We start from the raw sequence: 16,407 nt of genomic DNA, 5'->3' as shown, positions 1-16,407 counted from the left end.
TGGTGACTGGCTGCCTTGCTGGGGGAGGGTGAGTCCACACATGAACACTTGTGAAGACTGGTCCTCTAGGACTAACTGTACTCAGGAACTGGCCTAGCTAGCAACCAGAGCATACCACAAGGCAGGGCCATCCACTGAGAACACCTGGCAGCCCACTGGCCAGTGGTATGCAAGCCATAGCTTAGTCCCTCATCCCAAACAGAAAGATCATTGGTGTATGGTAAATATTTATTGAAAGAAGTTGAGAACCATATTCCCCCTTCACATGCAGGTGGGGCACACTCGGCTCCTGACAGCTTTCGGGACAGTAGGGCCTCCACCCTCCCCACCCAGTCTAGATAGTGCCAATGCCCCTATACCTTAGTTTCCCTCTGAAGCCCCTCTCCCAGTGCAATGGCTGAGCCCAAGCACAGGGTCCTGGCCATCAGCCACTTCATCAGGCAGGAGAGAGGGAGTTAGCATGCAGGTCCTATCCACCCCTCTGGGAAGCTGGGAGGGGTGGGGGGTTTCTTCTCAGAAACCTCCTGGGCCCAGTAGTCACTGACCAGCACCTGAGAAGCTGGGTCAGCATGGCATCTGGACCCTCTGTCTCTGAAAGTACCCTACAAAGGACATATGCCAGACCTACCCAGGGCTGACCCAGTCCTCCCTGTAGCCTAGCAAACCTGAGCCAGCAATGTTTGTCAGCTCTAGGCTCACTGAGGCCTTGACACACCCAAGGGGCCTAGGGAGCTGATGAACCCTTCTGATCCAGCAGCTTCCAGGCCACCCTCAGATTGTGCCTCTGCCCGGCTAGTGTGATGAGAGTCACCAGTTCAGTGCCACCGAGGCACTAGTGTGTGTGTGTGTGTGTGTGTGTGTGTGTGTGTGTGTGTGTGTGTGTCCTATGTCCCCATCAGCTCCCATTTATCCTGACCCCAAAGAAGCCTCAAGCACTCTCTGAAGAAGTCGATTCTAGCTCTGCAAAAGGTCAAAGACCCACCCACTCCTGACTCAGTGGGAGAGGAGCAGTGTCATCCTGCCTGCTGGGACCTGCAGGCTAGTGAAGAGGAGAGAGAAAGAGTCCCCTTCTCCCCGCTCTGCAGTCCTTACAGAGGCTAGCTTACCCTCCACCGCTCGCTCTTCTCTCCTTTGAGGAGGTGTCTGGGAATCTACCCTGAGTGTTGCTACTACAGTGCCCACTGGCCTCTCTGGGGAGAGCTGCTCTCCTACCACACAGCCACCTTCAAGAGCTGAGGAGACACAGCTCTGTCTCCTGTTGGGATGCCCAGGCTGCTCTCTAAGCCTAAGGATTCTGGTCATGGTAGGGCCTCTCTTGCTAGCTCACTTCCTCTTCAGTACCACTCTAGCCAGAGGGAAGAGGTTCAGCCTGGACCGGGCTCCTCTGGGTTCCAGATTTGCTGCATTCCTGGCCTCTTCATCTGCCACCTGCTTCCCCCCCGGAAATCTGTGCCAAACAAGTCCTCGAAGTTGGGTTTATTACTGGGCCCTCTCCGTGGGATCCTCCAGAGGATTCGGTCCAAACAGGGTGAGAGGGGTCATATGCCCCAAAGAACCTGGTACCTAGACCCTACTTCCCTGGTGAGGCCCCTGCAGGTGGCTGCAAGTGCTCTGGGGTGCCAGCCCCCCCGGCCAGCCATCCCTAGCTCTTCTTAGCCTCATGCTCTCGGCGTCGCAGCTTCTCGCGCTGCCGTGCAGTCTTCTCCTGCGCCTTCCGTTCCTTCTCAGCAGCCGCTGCCAGCTCCTTCAACTTCCGCTTCACCAGTGCCCGGTCATGCGAGTTGCTAAGCCCCAGGCTCTGGAATAAACCCAGGGTGAAGGAAAGAAGCCCAGAACACTCCTCCCATGGACTCCCTGCAGACCCCTGGAGTCTGCTCTGAAGTATGGCCTTTGCCTAGGGATTGGACCTCAAGGGAAGAGGAATGGTTTGCAAGTGGTCATAGAGAGGACAATTGGCACTAAGCCATTTGTGCCCCATCCTTGGCTCCAGATCCTCAGCCTCGGTGCCATGACTGTGCCCAACCTCCTGAGGTCCTTCAGATGGAGAGTGATTTGTTCAAGGTCACACTGCTAGGTGGCAAGGTCTCTCCCACTTGAAGATTTCCTATGGTCCTTCAAACCCAGGAACCTACCATCAGGCTCTGAGACTAAATATGGCATGGAGCTGGCCAGAAAAGAGGCCTGGCTACCCAAAGGGCAAGGTCAACCTGAACACCCAGGCTGGTGCTAGAAGGTCAAATGGAGACAGATAATGGGCTTAAATTTCTTTTTTTTTTTCTTTTTCTTTCTTTCTTTCTTTTTTTTTTTTTTTTCGAGACAGGGTTTCTCTGTGTAGCTTTGGAGCCTATCCTGGCACTCGCTCTGGAGACCAGGCTGGCCTCGAACTCACAGAGATCCGCCTGCCTCTGTCTACCGAGTGCTGGGATTAAAGGCGTGCGCCACCAATGCCTGGCTCATGGGCTTAAATTTCAAGTCAGATTAGGGAGTCAAACTACATTGCAAAGATTAGAGCAGACCCTTGCATAGAGGTCAGAAGCCAGGTCAGTGGCTAGACAGGGAGAGGAAACCCCAGATCAGTCCAGGAGACAAGTCAGAGCCATGAGTCAGGACAAAGGGGGTCCTTATCCTTGCAAGCTACCCCAGTCTGGCCAGCCTTGCACTCTACCTTCAGTTTGCTTCCATCCAGCTGCAGGAGCTGTGGCCCATCCACCTGTCGGGCAGCAAACTCAGCAGCATACTGTTCCAGGTTGAGGCTGCACAGCCACTGGCCCACCTGCTGGCTGGTCCAGTGTTGTATGGTAGGGAGGGACTCGTCCAGGAACTGTGGTAGAGATGGGGAGAGTAAAGGAAGCCCAACCTGTGGCCAGGTCCCCAGCAGGCACAAAGACTAGCCTGGCTCACCTCATCTGAAGACTGGGACAACGTGTGGTAGGGATAGGAGCACTTGGTCTCCTGTCGAGGACCACCGGGGATCTTGGGGCTGCTGCTGGGAGGTGTGGAGTCATCACTCAGGGTGGATTCCTAGACAGAAAGGATGTGTGCTGAGGAGCAAGTTCATCCCCCCAAACCCGAGCCCATCACCTTGACCAGATGGAGCTAAATGCTGGACTAGACACCATTAGTTGTTCCATGCTCCTGGTCATGAACCCAGAACTTAAGTGACACATCAGAACCTGAGATCTCTAGGAGGGAGCTGGCTACCCAGAGGCTAGCACTAGGTGAGCAGAGGAATTAACAGGAGTGGAGGGACTAGGTGCTGCTGCCTTCAGGTAGCCCTCCAGGATTCCCCCAAGGCTGGGTCATTTGTCCCTGTTTCATGGAGTCCCTCTCCTTGGCCTCTTGCATAGTGGCTGGAGGATACCCTCATTGGCCTTGGATCTTTGTGAGGACTTGGGCTGTAGTCTCACTCAGCATGGGTGTCCCCTAGGACCAGTGCAAAGGAAAGATGGGAGCAACTGAGGAAGGATGTAGGGTGGTTAAAGACCAAAGCTGCACATCAGAAGGGTCTCTTCCCCGAACCCCCGGATTTCTGAATCTCCTAAGCCCTGGCACCATACACATTTGTGTACATCTGTGAGCAAGTCCCTTTTCTCTGGACCTCATTTGCTCATCTGTGCAGTGCAGATAATGCCTGCCCTGCCTACATCACAGTTAAAGCAACACATGAATCCTGAGCTTTGGAAGATATAGTGGTCTGTAAGGAGACTTTAGTGTTGGTTGTGTTGCTGGTTCTCGTTTCCTAGGGTCTGAAGCTTCCAGAGCACCAGGTAGGAGTCCCGATCATCTCTCTCTCTCTCTCTCTCTCTCTCTCTCTCTCTCTCTCTCTAAAACTTCCTACCATGCAGGTGGCTAGCTCTTGATGGTGAGGTCCAGACCTGACTCAGAACAGTAAGAAACAAGGGGGCCTCAGACGGACGGAGTGAGCAGTGGGGGCTCAGTGTCCCCACATGATGCTGAGTGGAGGAAGCAATATAAATGCACGGAAACAAAGTGAACTGGTATGAATGCATGGACCAGGGAATGAATGAAAAAACAGAGAGTGGATGGAAGTCACGGGTCACTAGATGGCTCTGTGGAGAGACACGATAGGTCCCAGAAAAGGCTGGGTCCCTCTCCAAGCCCAGATGAAGCATGCCCTTGTCATGAGCCTGGAAACCAGTGTGGGGCAAGAAGGTCTTGAGGTTACACTGGCAGGATGGTACACTCTTGCAGTCCCAGGCCAGCCAGGGGTACAGAGTAAAACTGCCTCAGGGGGCCAAAAGAAAGACGAAAAGGAAGGCTGGACGGTAAGAGGGGAGGGGAAGAAGGAATAAAGACCCAGGCTTACCTGGGAAGCTGACTTCTTGGGGCTGAAGCCCTCGTGTTTGGGGGAACAGGTCGGGGAGGTGGTGCTCCCTGAGGAAGCAGAGCCTTTGCCGCTGTCTGTGAACCAGGAAAAGGGCAGGAATGGGGAGCTTCCTGTCCTTCCAGAACCCTCTACAGACTCCCTGTGGAGAAAACATCCAGCATGGTGTGGGTGTCCAGGAGAGGATGGGAGCCGTGGGTGGATGCCATGGGTACCTCTCACCTGCTCCCCATGGACAAGCGGTTGCTACCCTTCTCCTTCCGGCTCTTGCCTGTGGATGCTCGGCGGAGAGTGACCCTGTAAGGACGCAGGGTGAATGGAGCATACCTGCCCACTGTGATGCTCTGACCCCAACAGCTCCAAGGACCCATGCAAGACCTGTCCCCACTCACCCCAGGTCCAGGAATTTTCTGCGGGTCTTCTTATCCAAGCCGATGGTGGGGCTGGCAGGCTCAGGAGGGCTGGCATCCCGGCTGTCATCTTTAGAAGAGAGGGAGGAAAACAGCTAAAGCGGTGATTTGTGTGCCTCCTGCTGCTGCCCATGTGGGGTGGTAGACATTTCTTGACTTAGAATTAGACCATCTGGCTCCAGGGTTCTTCATTAGCTGTGTGACTCAGGAGATGACACTCTCTTGTTTTTGAGTTCTCCTTCATTTCAAACATAGAGACATGTCCATTTTACAGTATCTAATGGGAGTCAAGGCATTTGCCTTTTGCAAACTGAAAAAGCACTTTACAACTGAGAAGGCAGGACTATTAATGTTTGTTAGTTTGTTGGTTCATTTGTTTTTGAGACAGGTCTCAATGAAACCCAGGCTGGCCTGGAACTCCTTTTATGATCTTGGTCTCCTGATTCTCCTGTGTTTGCCTCCTGAGTACTGGAATTACCAGGGTGCATCACAGTGTCTGATATGCCGTGAACAAGACTTTCTGCATGCTAGGCATACTACTGACTTTATTTGGCCATCTTCGAGCCAGCCTTTTAATCTTGGTTCAAATGTCACCTCCTCGGGGTAGCCTTTCAGGTCAGACAACACTCTTCAACTATGCATGTTTCCTTCTGTTACAGTTTGTAACTATACGTTAATTACGAGGTTATTTGGTTGTTTCCTTCCTAAGTTACACTTTCCCAGAGGCCAAGGACTGTATCACTACTCTGTTTGGTCCCAGCGATGTCTATCATATAGGAAGCTTCTGTAAATAAAGAATGGAACCTGTTGGCCATCCTTCCACCTCCCCTGTAGTCACCATACCGCCTGGCCAAGCTGCGGTTCCCGTGATCGCCGGCAGGGGCGTCGCTCCTGCCGTGCTCACCTTCGCTGTGCGGCTCTGCTCTGGGATAGCGGCGCACGAAGCTGGGGGAGCTGTCCGAGGAGGGTGCGGAGCGCGTAGGCGAGCCGGAAGTGGCGGCCAGGCCCTCATGCGAGGCTGCATTGTGCAGGGGCCGGTAGCGGGCGAGGGGCGAAGGCGGCGGCTCGTCCTCATCCAGGCTGCGCCGCAAGCCGGGGGGCTCCAGGCAGAAAGAGCCTCCGGCGGGGGAACCTGGGCCCGAGTGCAGAGGCGAGCGCAGCCGGTGCAGCGGGCTACCGCAGCCGTCGGTCACCTGGAAGAAGGGCAGCCGCTCATCCAGCCGCCCCTCCTCACTCCCTGGAGTAAGCCAGCACCAGGGGAGCTCCGCTTCCTGGGGCCTAGAGGGTGGGTTCCTCAGGTCTAGGGATGGGGAGGGCCTAGGGAGAAATGGGTGCTCACATGAAGTGAGGACATCCTGCTTCATTTGCTAGCTGTGGGACTTCCAGAACCCTCTGCTCTCCGCTTCTTCATCTATAAAATGGGCTAACACCTTTTCTACAGAGGTACAGGAACCAGAAGTGAACAGCTAGTTGACATCCATTTGGGTGGATAACTGTCAGATCTTTGGGGGCACACTTCCCTGGAAGGGGCAGGGGGAGGGGTGATCCAGGGGCAAGATGTGAGTGTGTGTGTGTGTGTGTGTGTGTGTGTGTGTGTTACCCCAACCTTGCCTCCGGGCCCATCAGAGCCTTCACCGTCCTCAGCAGAGCTGGCACTGTCACGTAGCCTGGAACGGGAAGGTCGGTGTCTCCGGCCCTTGGCCAGCAGCTGGGCCCGGGCTTTGTGTAAGCTGCTGTCCAGTCTGGTGGTCTCTGGTACAGCCAAGTCCAGGTCTGCAAACAGAGACCAGAGCCCCCTCAGGTGGCCATCCTGACTCATACCGCAGACACTGAGCTGGTGCTTGGGAGTGCAGCCTGCTATGACTCAAGGTAAAGTTCCAGCCTCCCAAAGGCTGGTCTCCCAACCCACTCCTGAGGGCATGGTTGGCCTATGTGCAGACACTCACACAAGCAGGGATGAGAGGAGGCACACCACCTGGATCCTAAAGACTGGGTGAGAGTTGGCAAGCATTGAAACGGGAGGGAAGTAAGGAGTAGAGAGGGCGCCTCTGGGTGGCAAGAAGTAGCTCTTTGGAGACAAGAACTGGAAGAAAAGCTGTGGAGATCAGGGGAATGAATCTGCTGTGCACCCAGTGTGATGCACACATCACTAGCCTCCTTGGAGCTACCTGGGGAGAGGAGGTTACAGCATCTGCGACACATTTAGGGCCGAGCCAACTAGGACCAAAGAAAGTAAGTCAGGACTGGAGCCACTGGCTAGTAACAGTCTGGGGTGTGGCTCCAGAAATGATCCCTCCCGGGGATACTATCTTGCTGTGCCACACTCTTTAAGGAAAGCAGTGTTATGCATGGGAAAAGCCCTCAGTTGAAACGAGGAAGCAGGACATCCAGACACCAGTCTCAGGAGCAAAGCTCCCACAGGCCCTTGAAGCTTGTCTCTTGGGTCCTGAGCTCTACAACCCGGTGCTACACCCTGCCAGAAGCTGGAGGACGAGTAGACATACCTGCTGGGAGTGTGGAAAGCACTCCATGGCCACAATTTCACTTTCTGTTCAGCTGCCTTAAGAAGCATTACTCTGGTTCTGGCCCTGGCATGGCCTTGGTCTTCCTGAGGTCTTGGCCTCAGGATGGGTCAGCACATCCCTGAGCACTCCTCTCTTAGTATCTCTGGGCTCCCTGTTCCATCCTCAAACCTGCTTCTCTCTCGTCTGTAGGCATCTCCTACTTAATGGCCACTTTGTTCCCAGCCCTGACTCCCCACTAAACACTAAGCCTAAGCACAGAAGTACCTGCCAAGGACCCCCTAGTGCCTCAGCCAAACACAACCCACAAAAGCACACCCATCAGAGTCCCTTTGCCTCTAATCCCAGCGCTCATGAGGCAGAGGTAGATGGATCTCTGAGTTCAAGTCCAGCCTGGTCTACAGAGGAGTTCCAGGACAGCCAAGGCTACACAGAGAATCTCTCTCTCTCTCTCTCTCTCTCTCTCTCTCTCTCTCTCTCTCTCTCTGTCTCTCTCTCTCTCTCTCTCTCTCTCTCTCTCTCTCTCTCTCTCTCTCTCTCTCTCGGCTTGCCTTAATCAGACTTGTTGCCTCCTAGACCAATCAGTGATCTACTCAAGTCACCCAAGTTGGACAGCTCTGGGCTATCCTTCTCTCCTCAGTCCTCCTAGACCCTGTTCCCACATGTATGCTGTCTCCTTGTTTCCCGAGCTGGATACTCAGCAGTGTTTCAGTTCATAGTCTCCCCCTGCCCCCATGGCTCTCCTCCTGGTTGGTCTCCCTATCTTGGTAAACAGTGGCTCCATCCTTCTTGCTACACAAGCTAAACCCTGGGGCTTTTTTGACTCCACTTGCCTGCTCCCAGCTTGCCCCCTTTCCTACAAATTAGTTTAGCTGTATTCCTGATAGCCCTGCCCTCAAAGTTGTTAGTCCTGTTGAAATACAGAGATGAAGCCTGAGGCTGTTTTCGATGAGATTCAAAATGATCCAGGGTGAAAAAAGTCTGGCCAGGCGGTGACCATGGTGGAGATGGAGTGACCAGAACTTGAGCATATGACAGGGTGCATTGTGTTCTTGTCTCTACTTCTGAGGATGTCTGAGGTTTTAATTTTTTTTTTACTATTATTTAGCTATGTGTGTGAGTGTGTGTGTGTGTGTGTGTGTGTGTGTGTGTGTGTGTGTGTGTATGGGGGGTATATGCATTTGATGCACTTAAATGTGGATACCCTCTGAGTTCAGAAGAGGGTGTTGTATTCCCTGGAACTGGAGTTACAGGCTGTTGTGAGCTGCCTGACCAGGGGTGCCAGGAACTGAACTCGGTTCCTCTACAAGAGCGGTACTTGCACTATAAACTGCCCACTCTACAGCCAAGATCTGAAGTTTTGTTAGCAAAATACTGTTTATGGTTTAGTTTACACGTGCACATGCAGAGAGTAATGGGAAAGAGGGGAGGGGAGGGGGGGAGAAGGAGACAGAGGGGCGGAGAGAGGAGCACCATCATCTCACATCTCTGTTATTACAAATGGCCTCCTGCTCCCTTTTCCCACTTAGTGTTTTCCAGCACAGCAGCCAGAGTGATCCTAATGTGATGTGTCAGCCCTGTCCCCCCCCCCCCCCCCCGCTCAGAACCATCTCATGCAGTGTCAGAGCCAGGGTTCTCCCAGAGGCCCTCTACATTCAGTCTGTGCTCCACTTACCTCTCTGAGCTTCTGCCTCCATCCCCGTCTCCTCCTCCCACCCTTCCTCTTGCAGAAGACCCAGCCTTCACCCCAAAGCCTTGCATGTGGGACACCCTCCCCTATATACTCCAAAGTACCATTCCTGTCTTTCCCTATATCACATGTCACTCTGTGGCATCCCAAATACCTTTCCTATTTAAGCTTATTTCCTCTTTCCACCTATTAGACTGCCAGCTCCAAAAGGACGGAGTTTTCAAACTATGACTGTACCACGGACACCGGACAGCACCTGGTGCCTATGAATGCTCTTTTACAGAAAGAAAAGGGGCACACAAGGAACTATCCTGAATGGACAAGGGAATAACAGTGACCAGGGTTTCTGCCTCAGAATTGGTTGCCAGGCTGGGGCCTGGATGGACATAAAGAGATTTTTGGCTTTTCAAGACAAGGTTTCTCTGTGTAGTCCTGGCTGTTATAGAACTTGCTCTGTAGTCCAGGCTAGTCTGGAACTCAGAGATTCACTTGCCTCTGTCTCATGAGTGCTGGGATTAAAGGCGTGCATCTCTACTGCCTGGCTAGAAGATTTTCTAAGGAGAGGGAATGGTACAGTCCTGGGCTTGACTGAAGATGGAAATAGAGTCAAAGGCCAGGGCATTTGTCCAGGGGTGTGGTGAGGGGCTGAGAGGGGACAGCCACCGTCAGGACTGCTCTTTGGGATCCAGATGTGACTCACTTCAGTCCTGATGAAGAACATTCTGGAACTAGCCAGGGCCAGTAATAGCTCACACTGCTCTAAGTGCTTCACAATTACCGGTCACTGAAACCTTTGGCAATCTTGGAGGAAGGGACTCAGGATCCCCAGGGCAGCTTTAATTTGCCCAAGAGCATAGAGCTGGCAGGGACTAGTGAGGTCAAAGACATGCAGGCTGACTTGTTTGGGAGTACCCGACACATCAGCCTTGCCCTTTCTGAACAGAAAAGGAGGCAACACTGTGTCTAAGCCTTCATTTTATGAGTGGAGAAACTGAACTCTGACAAGAGAGGTTTCATCAGTTGCATGGAGGGAGTAACAGTGGAATCCAGGTCTCGTGGTCCCTGGGCCAATTCTCTAACCTCCTCTCCACTGCTGGCACCCAGCTGGTACCCAGTCATCTGCATCCGGGTGATGGGTCCTTGCTCCAGAAGGCAGCATGGGTATCACCCACGGTCTGGAGAGCAAAGGGTCTCCTGAGGGCTTGGGGGTACAAAGCAGGGTGGCGCCAGTCTCACCAGGTTCCTTCAAACCCTCCTTTCATCTGCTCCCTTCCCTGCCTCCCTCTCTGGGCTCTGGGCAGTGGGTATGATGAATATTTAATTGTTTTCCTGTGAAGAAGCATTCCAGGCAGTGCCCAGCTACCTCAGCAGACAGCAGGAAAATACGAAAGGATTGGCGAGAAGTATGGGGTAGGAGGTGAGGAGAAAGAAGACAGAAAAGCCCTCTGCCCATGAAGGAAGCTCACCTTTATGGACCTGCCAGGGTTAGGATGGACTTGTGTAGAGCCATCCTCAGAGATAGGGAAGTGCTGGGGGGAGGGGGGAGTGGGGGATGGGGGGAGCAGTGCTCCCAGAAGCATTGAGGCAACGACACTGGCATGACCGGGGCCAGTGGCGATGGTGAGAAGAGGGAAAGGCAGAGATGGGAGGAGCAGGAGAAGCTGGAGTCCTGTGACATTCCATGTCTAGGAGCCCCTTAGAGTTTCACACAGGAGTCATCCCCTCAAATGCAGCTAGGAGACAGCTTTCTTACAACACGGCCACAGAGCCTGCTGACAGCTCTGCCTCTAGAAATGGTAGTGTGTACAGGGACACAAGCGGATGCTGAAGGCAGGGGCAGACAGAGGCATGGAAGCTGTGTGTGTGTGTGTGTGTGTGTGTGTGTGTGTGTGTGTGTGTGTGTAGGACAAGATCTCTAGCACTTATATATATGACTTGGAGAAAATGTATGGTGTCTGAGCTGGAGTAGACAGAGGTTTAGCCCAGTGCCCTCCTAAGGGCAGGGAGTCAGGCACTCTAAATTGCAACATGATGTATTCATTCATTCATTCATTCATTCATTCATTCTCTGTGTGCATATGTGTATGAGTGCATAGAAGCCAGAGGTTGATGGCCTCAATTCCTCTCCACCTGAGTTTTTGAGACAGGGTCTCTCACCGAACCTAGAGCTAACTCATTTGGCTAGACTGGCTGGTCAGCAAACCCCAAGGAATCCTGTTTTCCTATCCCCAGCACTAGGATTACAAGTGTGCACTGCTGTGCCAGTTTTGTTGTTGGGCTTTTTGTTTATCTGTTTGTTTTGAGATAGGATCTCTTTAATGTAGGCCTGGCTGTCCTTGAACTCTCTATGTAGACCAGGCTGGCCTCGAACTCACAGAGATCCGCCTGCCTCTGCCTCCTGAGTGCTGGGATTAAAGGAGTGTGCCACCAACGCCCAGCTTTTGTGCCCAGTTTTTATGTGGGTGGTTGGGACTGAACTCAAGTCTTCACACACACTTTCAGGCTATTTTAAAAAATTATTATTATAGTGTGTGTGTGTGTGTGTGTGTGTGTGTGTGTGTGTATGAGAGAGAGAGAGTGTGTGTGCATGATGTGTGAATGTGGGTGTTCATGTCATAGTGCACACATGGAAGTCAGAGGATAACTTTTGTAGAGCTGATTTTCTCCTTCATCCTTTATGTGGTTTATGGGAATCAAACTCAAGTTGTGCAGCTAGTGCCTTTATCTGCTGAGCCATCTCACTAGCCTCCATGTGATCTTTAAGGCAAGTCATATTGGCATTCTGCATCCTACACCCTTGTCTATACAACTAACATTATTATTATTATTATTGGTTTTTCGAGACAGGGTTTCTCTGTATAGTTTTGGAGCCTATCCTGGCACTCACTCTGGAGACCAGGCTGGCCTCGAACTCACAGAGATCCGCCTGCCTCTGCCTCCCAAGTGCTGGGATTAAAGGTGTGCGCCACTAACGCCCAGCCCACAACTAACATTATTTTGAGAATCAAATGACATACTGCATGTGAGATCAGGTGCACACCATGTCCTGAGGTGCCCTATCTGCCCTTACCCCATGCCATGCCTAATAGCTGTGAAGGAAGGACTCCATTGCTAGACATAAAGTCACACAGAACTTACCAAAAACTTCATCCACAGGTTCTCGGAGCTTTGAGGAAGCCATGACTCAAGAGAGCTGGGAAAGACAACAAGGAGAGAGAGAGAAAAACCCTGGATAAGAGGTTCAAGTTGGTTGTGGCAGTAAAGAAGCCAATAGCTTCTTGCTTCCAGCCCACGCTGCTTTCCTTTCCTTAGAACTCTTCCTTTGGTCCTTGGAAGAGAAGCCTGTGGGTGCTGAGGCAGGAGTCATAAGCAGGAAATCCACAGCAAAGCCAATCCAGGGCACAAACTAGGCAGCTTCTCTGAGCTAGGCCTGACTACTGGTTGTTGACTTCACATAGGTCCCTGCATTGCCTTAGGCCCTCTGATCCCCCCCCCATAGAAGCCATGGAGAATATTAAATCCAGATCTCTCTTTTTACACAGAAACAGAAGAGGAAGCATCTGGCCAAGAGCTCGCACAATTAATGGCAAGTACAGATTTAAAACCTAGGTTCTTCCATCCATTTGCCTACCTAGCTTTAAACCTATCTGCTTGCCCTCCTCCCCCTCCCTTCCATGTGTACTCCATCCATCCAACATCTATTATACCCATCTTTGCATCCACCAGCTCTCCATCTCCCATCCATCATCCCATCCAGCTCTCCCTCCTCCATCACCGGGTCCCTCGCCACCTGCTTTTCTGAACTGAGCAGCAGGAAGCTGGCTTCACCAGCAGGACCACTCACTATTTCAGACAGAATCCCAGTCCTCACGGTTCCTGACAGACTCACAGATGCAGCAGGGCATTAAGTTTTCCCAGCAGAACATCTCTGAAGCATTCAGAATGTTCTGGGAAGGAGTGTGGATGGACGGAGTTGTACTGTTGTTTTTGGTTTCAATGTTTGTTTTGTTGTGGGAAGCAAAAAGAGCAAGTGAGGAAGGAACACCTTGGTCAGACTTCCTAACAGGTAATAGAGGACTCAGCTAAGAAGAGAGGAAAGGGGCTGGAGATACTGCTCAACAGTTAAAGAGCACTGGTTGCTCTTCCAGAGGCCCTGAGTTCAATTCCCAGCAACTGCATGGTGGCTCACAACCATCTAGAGTGGGGTCTGATGCCCTCTTCTGGCATAAAGACATACATGTAAAGACTCACATACAAAAGACTCATATACAACATAAATAAATCTCAAAAGAGAAGGGGAGGGAGGGAGCTCAGGGATCACTGATGGCTCAGGGCAAGGGAGACACTGAATGGCTGAGACATGGTCTCCAGTTACTTCTAATGCTCTGGTCTCTGGAAGAAAGGCAGGACACTGGACTGGACCACATTCCCTCTAGCTCTCCTGTCATTTCACAGACATCACGTCTCTGTGAGCTACTGGGCTTGGCTTGCTGTCTTGGTATCTCCACTTTAATATGCAATAGCTAAGCAGACGTCGATCCAGTCTCCAGCTTCTCAGCCCTACCCTAGAGACATGATATGCAGTTTTGGTGATGCTCAGGGGAGGGCTGGGTAGAGGGAGGGGAGCTGGTCTGCCCTGGCTGGGATTAAGGCAAGCACTAAAACCACCTCCACTAGGCTTCAGGGATGCCTGGAGCTAAGCCAAAACATGCCATATGGGAGAGGTCAGCGATTGCTCAGCCAGGCTCCCTTTGCCGTTGTTGAACTCTGGAGACTAGGAGCCAAGATCTAGAATATTCCTTCCTGGCCTGAGAGACCAGATGGGAAGATAGGCTGGCCCTCAATGTAGCCTTCTCTGACTAGGATCCAGCTGTCCCTTCTCCAAATTGCTGTCCTGGGTTGCACCCCCCCCCCATTTGTCTATACTGTTTTGAAAGCCACTTCTCCAATTCCTTTTCAGACTTTACTGGCTTCCTACTTGGGTCTTATCTCTCCTTGTCGGATGAGCCATGTGCTCTCCCTTCAGACTGGAGACTCGGGGTAGTAGCTACTTCTCCCACCAGAATGGCTGCTGTCTGCAGACAGTAGTGACATCTCTCTTAAACACAGGGAAGGCCAGCCCACGTTCTTTATTGAAGGCCCCAGTCCAAGGGGGGAGGTCCTGGTGTGCATCAAGGTCTGTTTTAGCCCCTTTGGGTGGACTGGGGCCTCCAGCTCAGACCCTCAGCCCATCCTGATTCAGCACGAACTGTTTTCTTTACCTCTGTCTTAGCAGCCAGCTCCCATAACTGTGGGGGAGCCTCTCTGCACTATCCCATTCGAAACTCCATGGAAGTGTAACATCCAGGAGGTCACCTGCTCCTGCCACCCAGCTATCTTCTCCCAGGACTCAGCCTTGGAAAATTAGATGCCCAGCCTCACCCACCCTCCCACTCTTACACACCCTCTCTCACTCACAGGTGTTCAACTCCACCAGGGTGGAAATGAACCTGTTCCCTTGGACAACCTTTGGGTTCCCTTGTTAGCAGATCACTCCCTTCCCCAACAACTATCAATTCCCAGAGGACCATTAGTGACCTCTGACCTTTCTCTGGGAAAAGGAAAGGCAGGTGATTTCCAAGCTACCCAGAGCCCCAGGGAAGGAGAAAGCAAAACAAAAGGTATACAAGCTGGGAATGGAACAGAAGGAGCAACTAGCAGACCCAGAGGTAGAGACTGACAGTGTCCACAGGGAGCCGAGAAGAAAGATCAAGAAAGAACAGACCCAGGAGGCTCCGGAAAAGCAGCTGGGCAGCCTTGAGACCCCACCATGGGGTTAGAGAACAGAACACCTGCCTCGCAAGCCAGAGGGGAGAAGGGGACACAAGTAGAAGAGAGGGGGGAGAGAGAAAGGGAGACAGAGGGAGAGAGGCAGCTGACAAGTCGCAGAAGTGGTTGACCGATGGCTGGCATGGGGGAGGCAGTTGTAGAGCCAAGGAGGCCATGCCCCTCCCATGCTACCAGTCTTCAGCCAGCCCCAGGCTTGGAGCGGTCCACTGGAGTTTGACAGCCCATCAAAGCGCCACAGAAGATGGGGTTGGTGGACAGGGCACCTACTCCTATCATAGAGTCCCCTCTCCCTAGTCACAGAGGGTAGAGCAGATTCTCCAACCCACCGGCCCAACTGCCCGGATAGGAAGGAGTTAAGGTCTCTCCCCCTGCCCCCACGCCAGTTTTTCTTTCCTTTTCTCTTCTTCCTTTCTTTTCTTTTTAAAAATTAATTTCCCCAGGCAGGAGGAAGGGGATTAGGGACACAAATCCTATTTCTGTTCCCTCTCCACAGCCCAGCTCCCCGGTCCAGTGAGGTCTCCCTAGGGATGGAGGAAGAAAGGCCCTTGTGGCTTAGCCCCACTTGGGGGGGTGGGTGTCTCTCCTTGAGCCCAATAGTTTCTGCCCCTGCTTCCCCTTCCACCCTAGAGGTCCCGGCCCCTTACCTCCAGCATCCGTCATTTCCAGCGTCCAGCGCCCCGAGAACCCCTCAGGCCCATGTTGCTCCGAGTGCCGGGCGAGAGAGGGGCGGAGGACTTTCACCCCGGCCGCGGGGGGCTCCGGGCTGGCTCCAGTCGCTCCATCCCAGAGTGTTGTTGGGGGATTGGAGGGGAGGGTCCCGGAGCCGGAAAGAATGGAGAGGCGAGGTGTGTAAGGATGCAGGGAGACGGTCTGCGGGAAGCTGGAGACGCGGGCGGGGCTGGACCGGGAAACCTGACGGGAGGATGTTCCGTGTGTGCGTGCGTGTACGTGTGTGTGTGTGTGTGTGTGTGTGTGTGTGAGAGAGAGAGAGAGAGAGAGAGAGAGAGAGAGAGAGAGAGAGAGAGAGAGAGAGAGAGAGAGAGAGAGAGAAGAGAGAGAGAGAGAGAGAGAGAGAGAGAGACCTCCCGCCCCGCCCCCGCTGATCTTGGACCCTCGCGCCACAGGCCGATTTGTGCAGCGTCGCGGTGACTAGGTCCGTGGGGTCGCCCGGGATTAGGGCAATGCGGGGGGCGCTTGTGGGGATGCGGGTCGCCCAGGAGACAAAGAGCGGGAGGGAAGGAGGAGGCGGGCGGGCGGGGCGGAGGCCGCAAGGACCGAGGGGAGGAGGCGGCGGGTGCCCGCGGAGGGGCCGGGGATCCCAATTGCGCCGCTACTTCTCGGACCGCGGGAGACGCGGCGCTAGGGAGCCTGCGCGCTAGGAGCCGGCGAGTGACAGGGAACCGACCAGGGGGGCGGTCCCGCGTGGGGACGCACGGGGCTTTCCGCTCCCTCTGCAGGGTCTGGAAGGGCTCTCAATTCTCTCGTTCTTTTATTCAACAAGCATCCGCCGAGCAGCCAGCCTGGGCGCTGAAGCTGGAGGAGACCACTGTTGAACAGAACAGAACCCAGCACTGTCAGGGTTCGGCTAAGGATTTCCCAAGACTGAGAGCT

General features: G+C 53.3%; 1 protein-coding gene across 1 annotated transcript; it reads right to left on the bottom strand.

Moving 5' to 3' along the window:
• Window positions 1–210: 210 nt before the first annotated feature.
• Window positions 211–15,769, bottom strand: LOC100759232 (sterile alpha motif domain-containing protein 14). The gene is made up of 10 exons (XM_035447206.1): window positions 15,441–15,769; window positions 12,106–12,160; window positions 6,356–6,528; window positions 5,660–5,948; window positions 4,738–4,825; window positions 4,568–4,642; window positions 4,328–4,487; window positions 2,902–3,021; window positions 2,666–2,821; window positions 211–1,798 (listed from the first exon to the last, which is right to left on the bottom strand). The coding sequence occupies exons 2-10, from the start codon at window positions 12,146–12,148 to the stop codon at window positions 1,643–1,645; spliced, it is 1,260 nt and encodes a 419-aa protein (XP_035303097.1). The 5' UTR covers window positions 12,149–12,160; window positions 15,441–15,769; the 3' UTR covers window positions 211–1,642.
• Between the last annotated feature and the right edge of the window lie 638 nt (window positions 15,770–16,407).

Source organism: Cricetulus griseus, chromosome 7 (genome assembly GCF_003668045.3).
Source record: "Cricetulus griseus strain 17A/GY chromosome 7, alternate assembly CriGri-PICRH-1.0, whole genome shotgun sequence".
NCBI lineage: Eukaryota > Metazoa > Chordata > Mammalia > Rodentia > Cricetidae > Cricetulus > Cricetulus griseus.
This window is presented reverse-complemented; position numbering and strand designations above follow the sequence as displayed.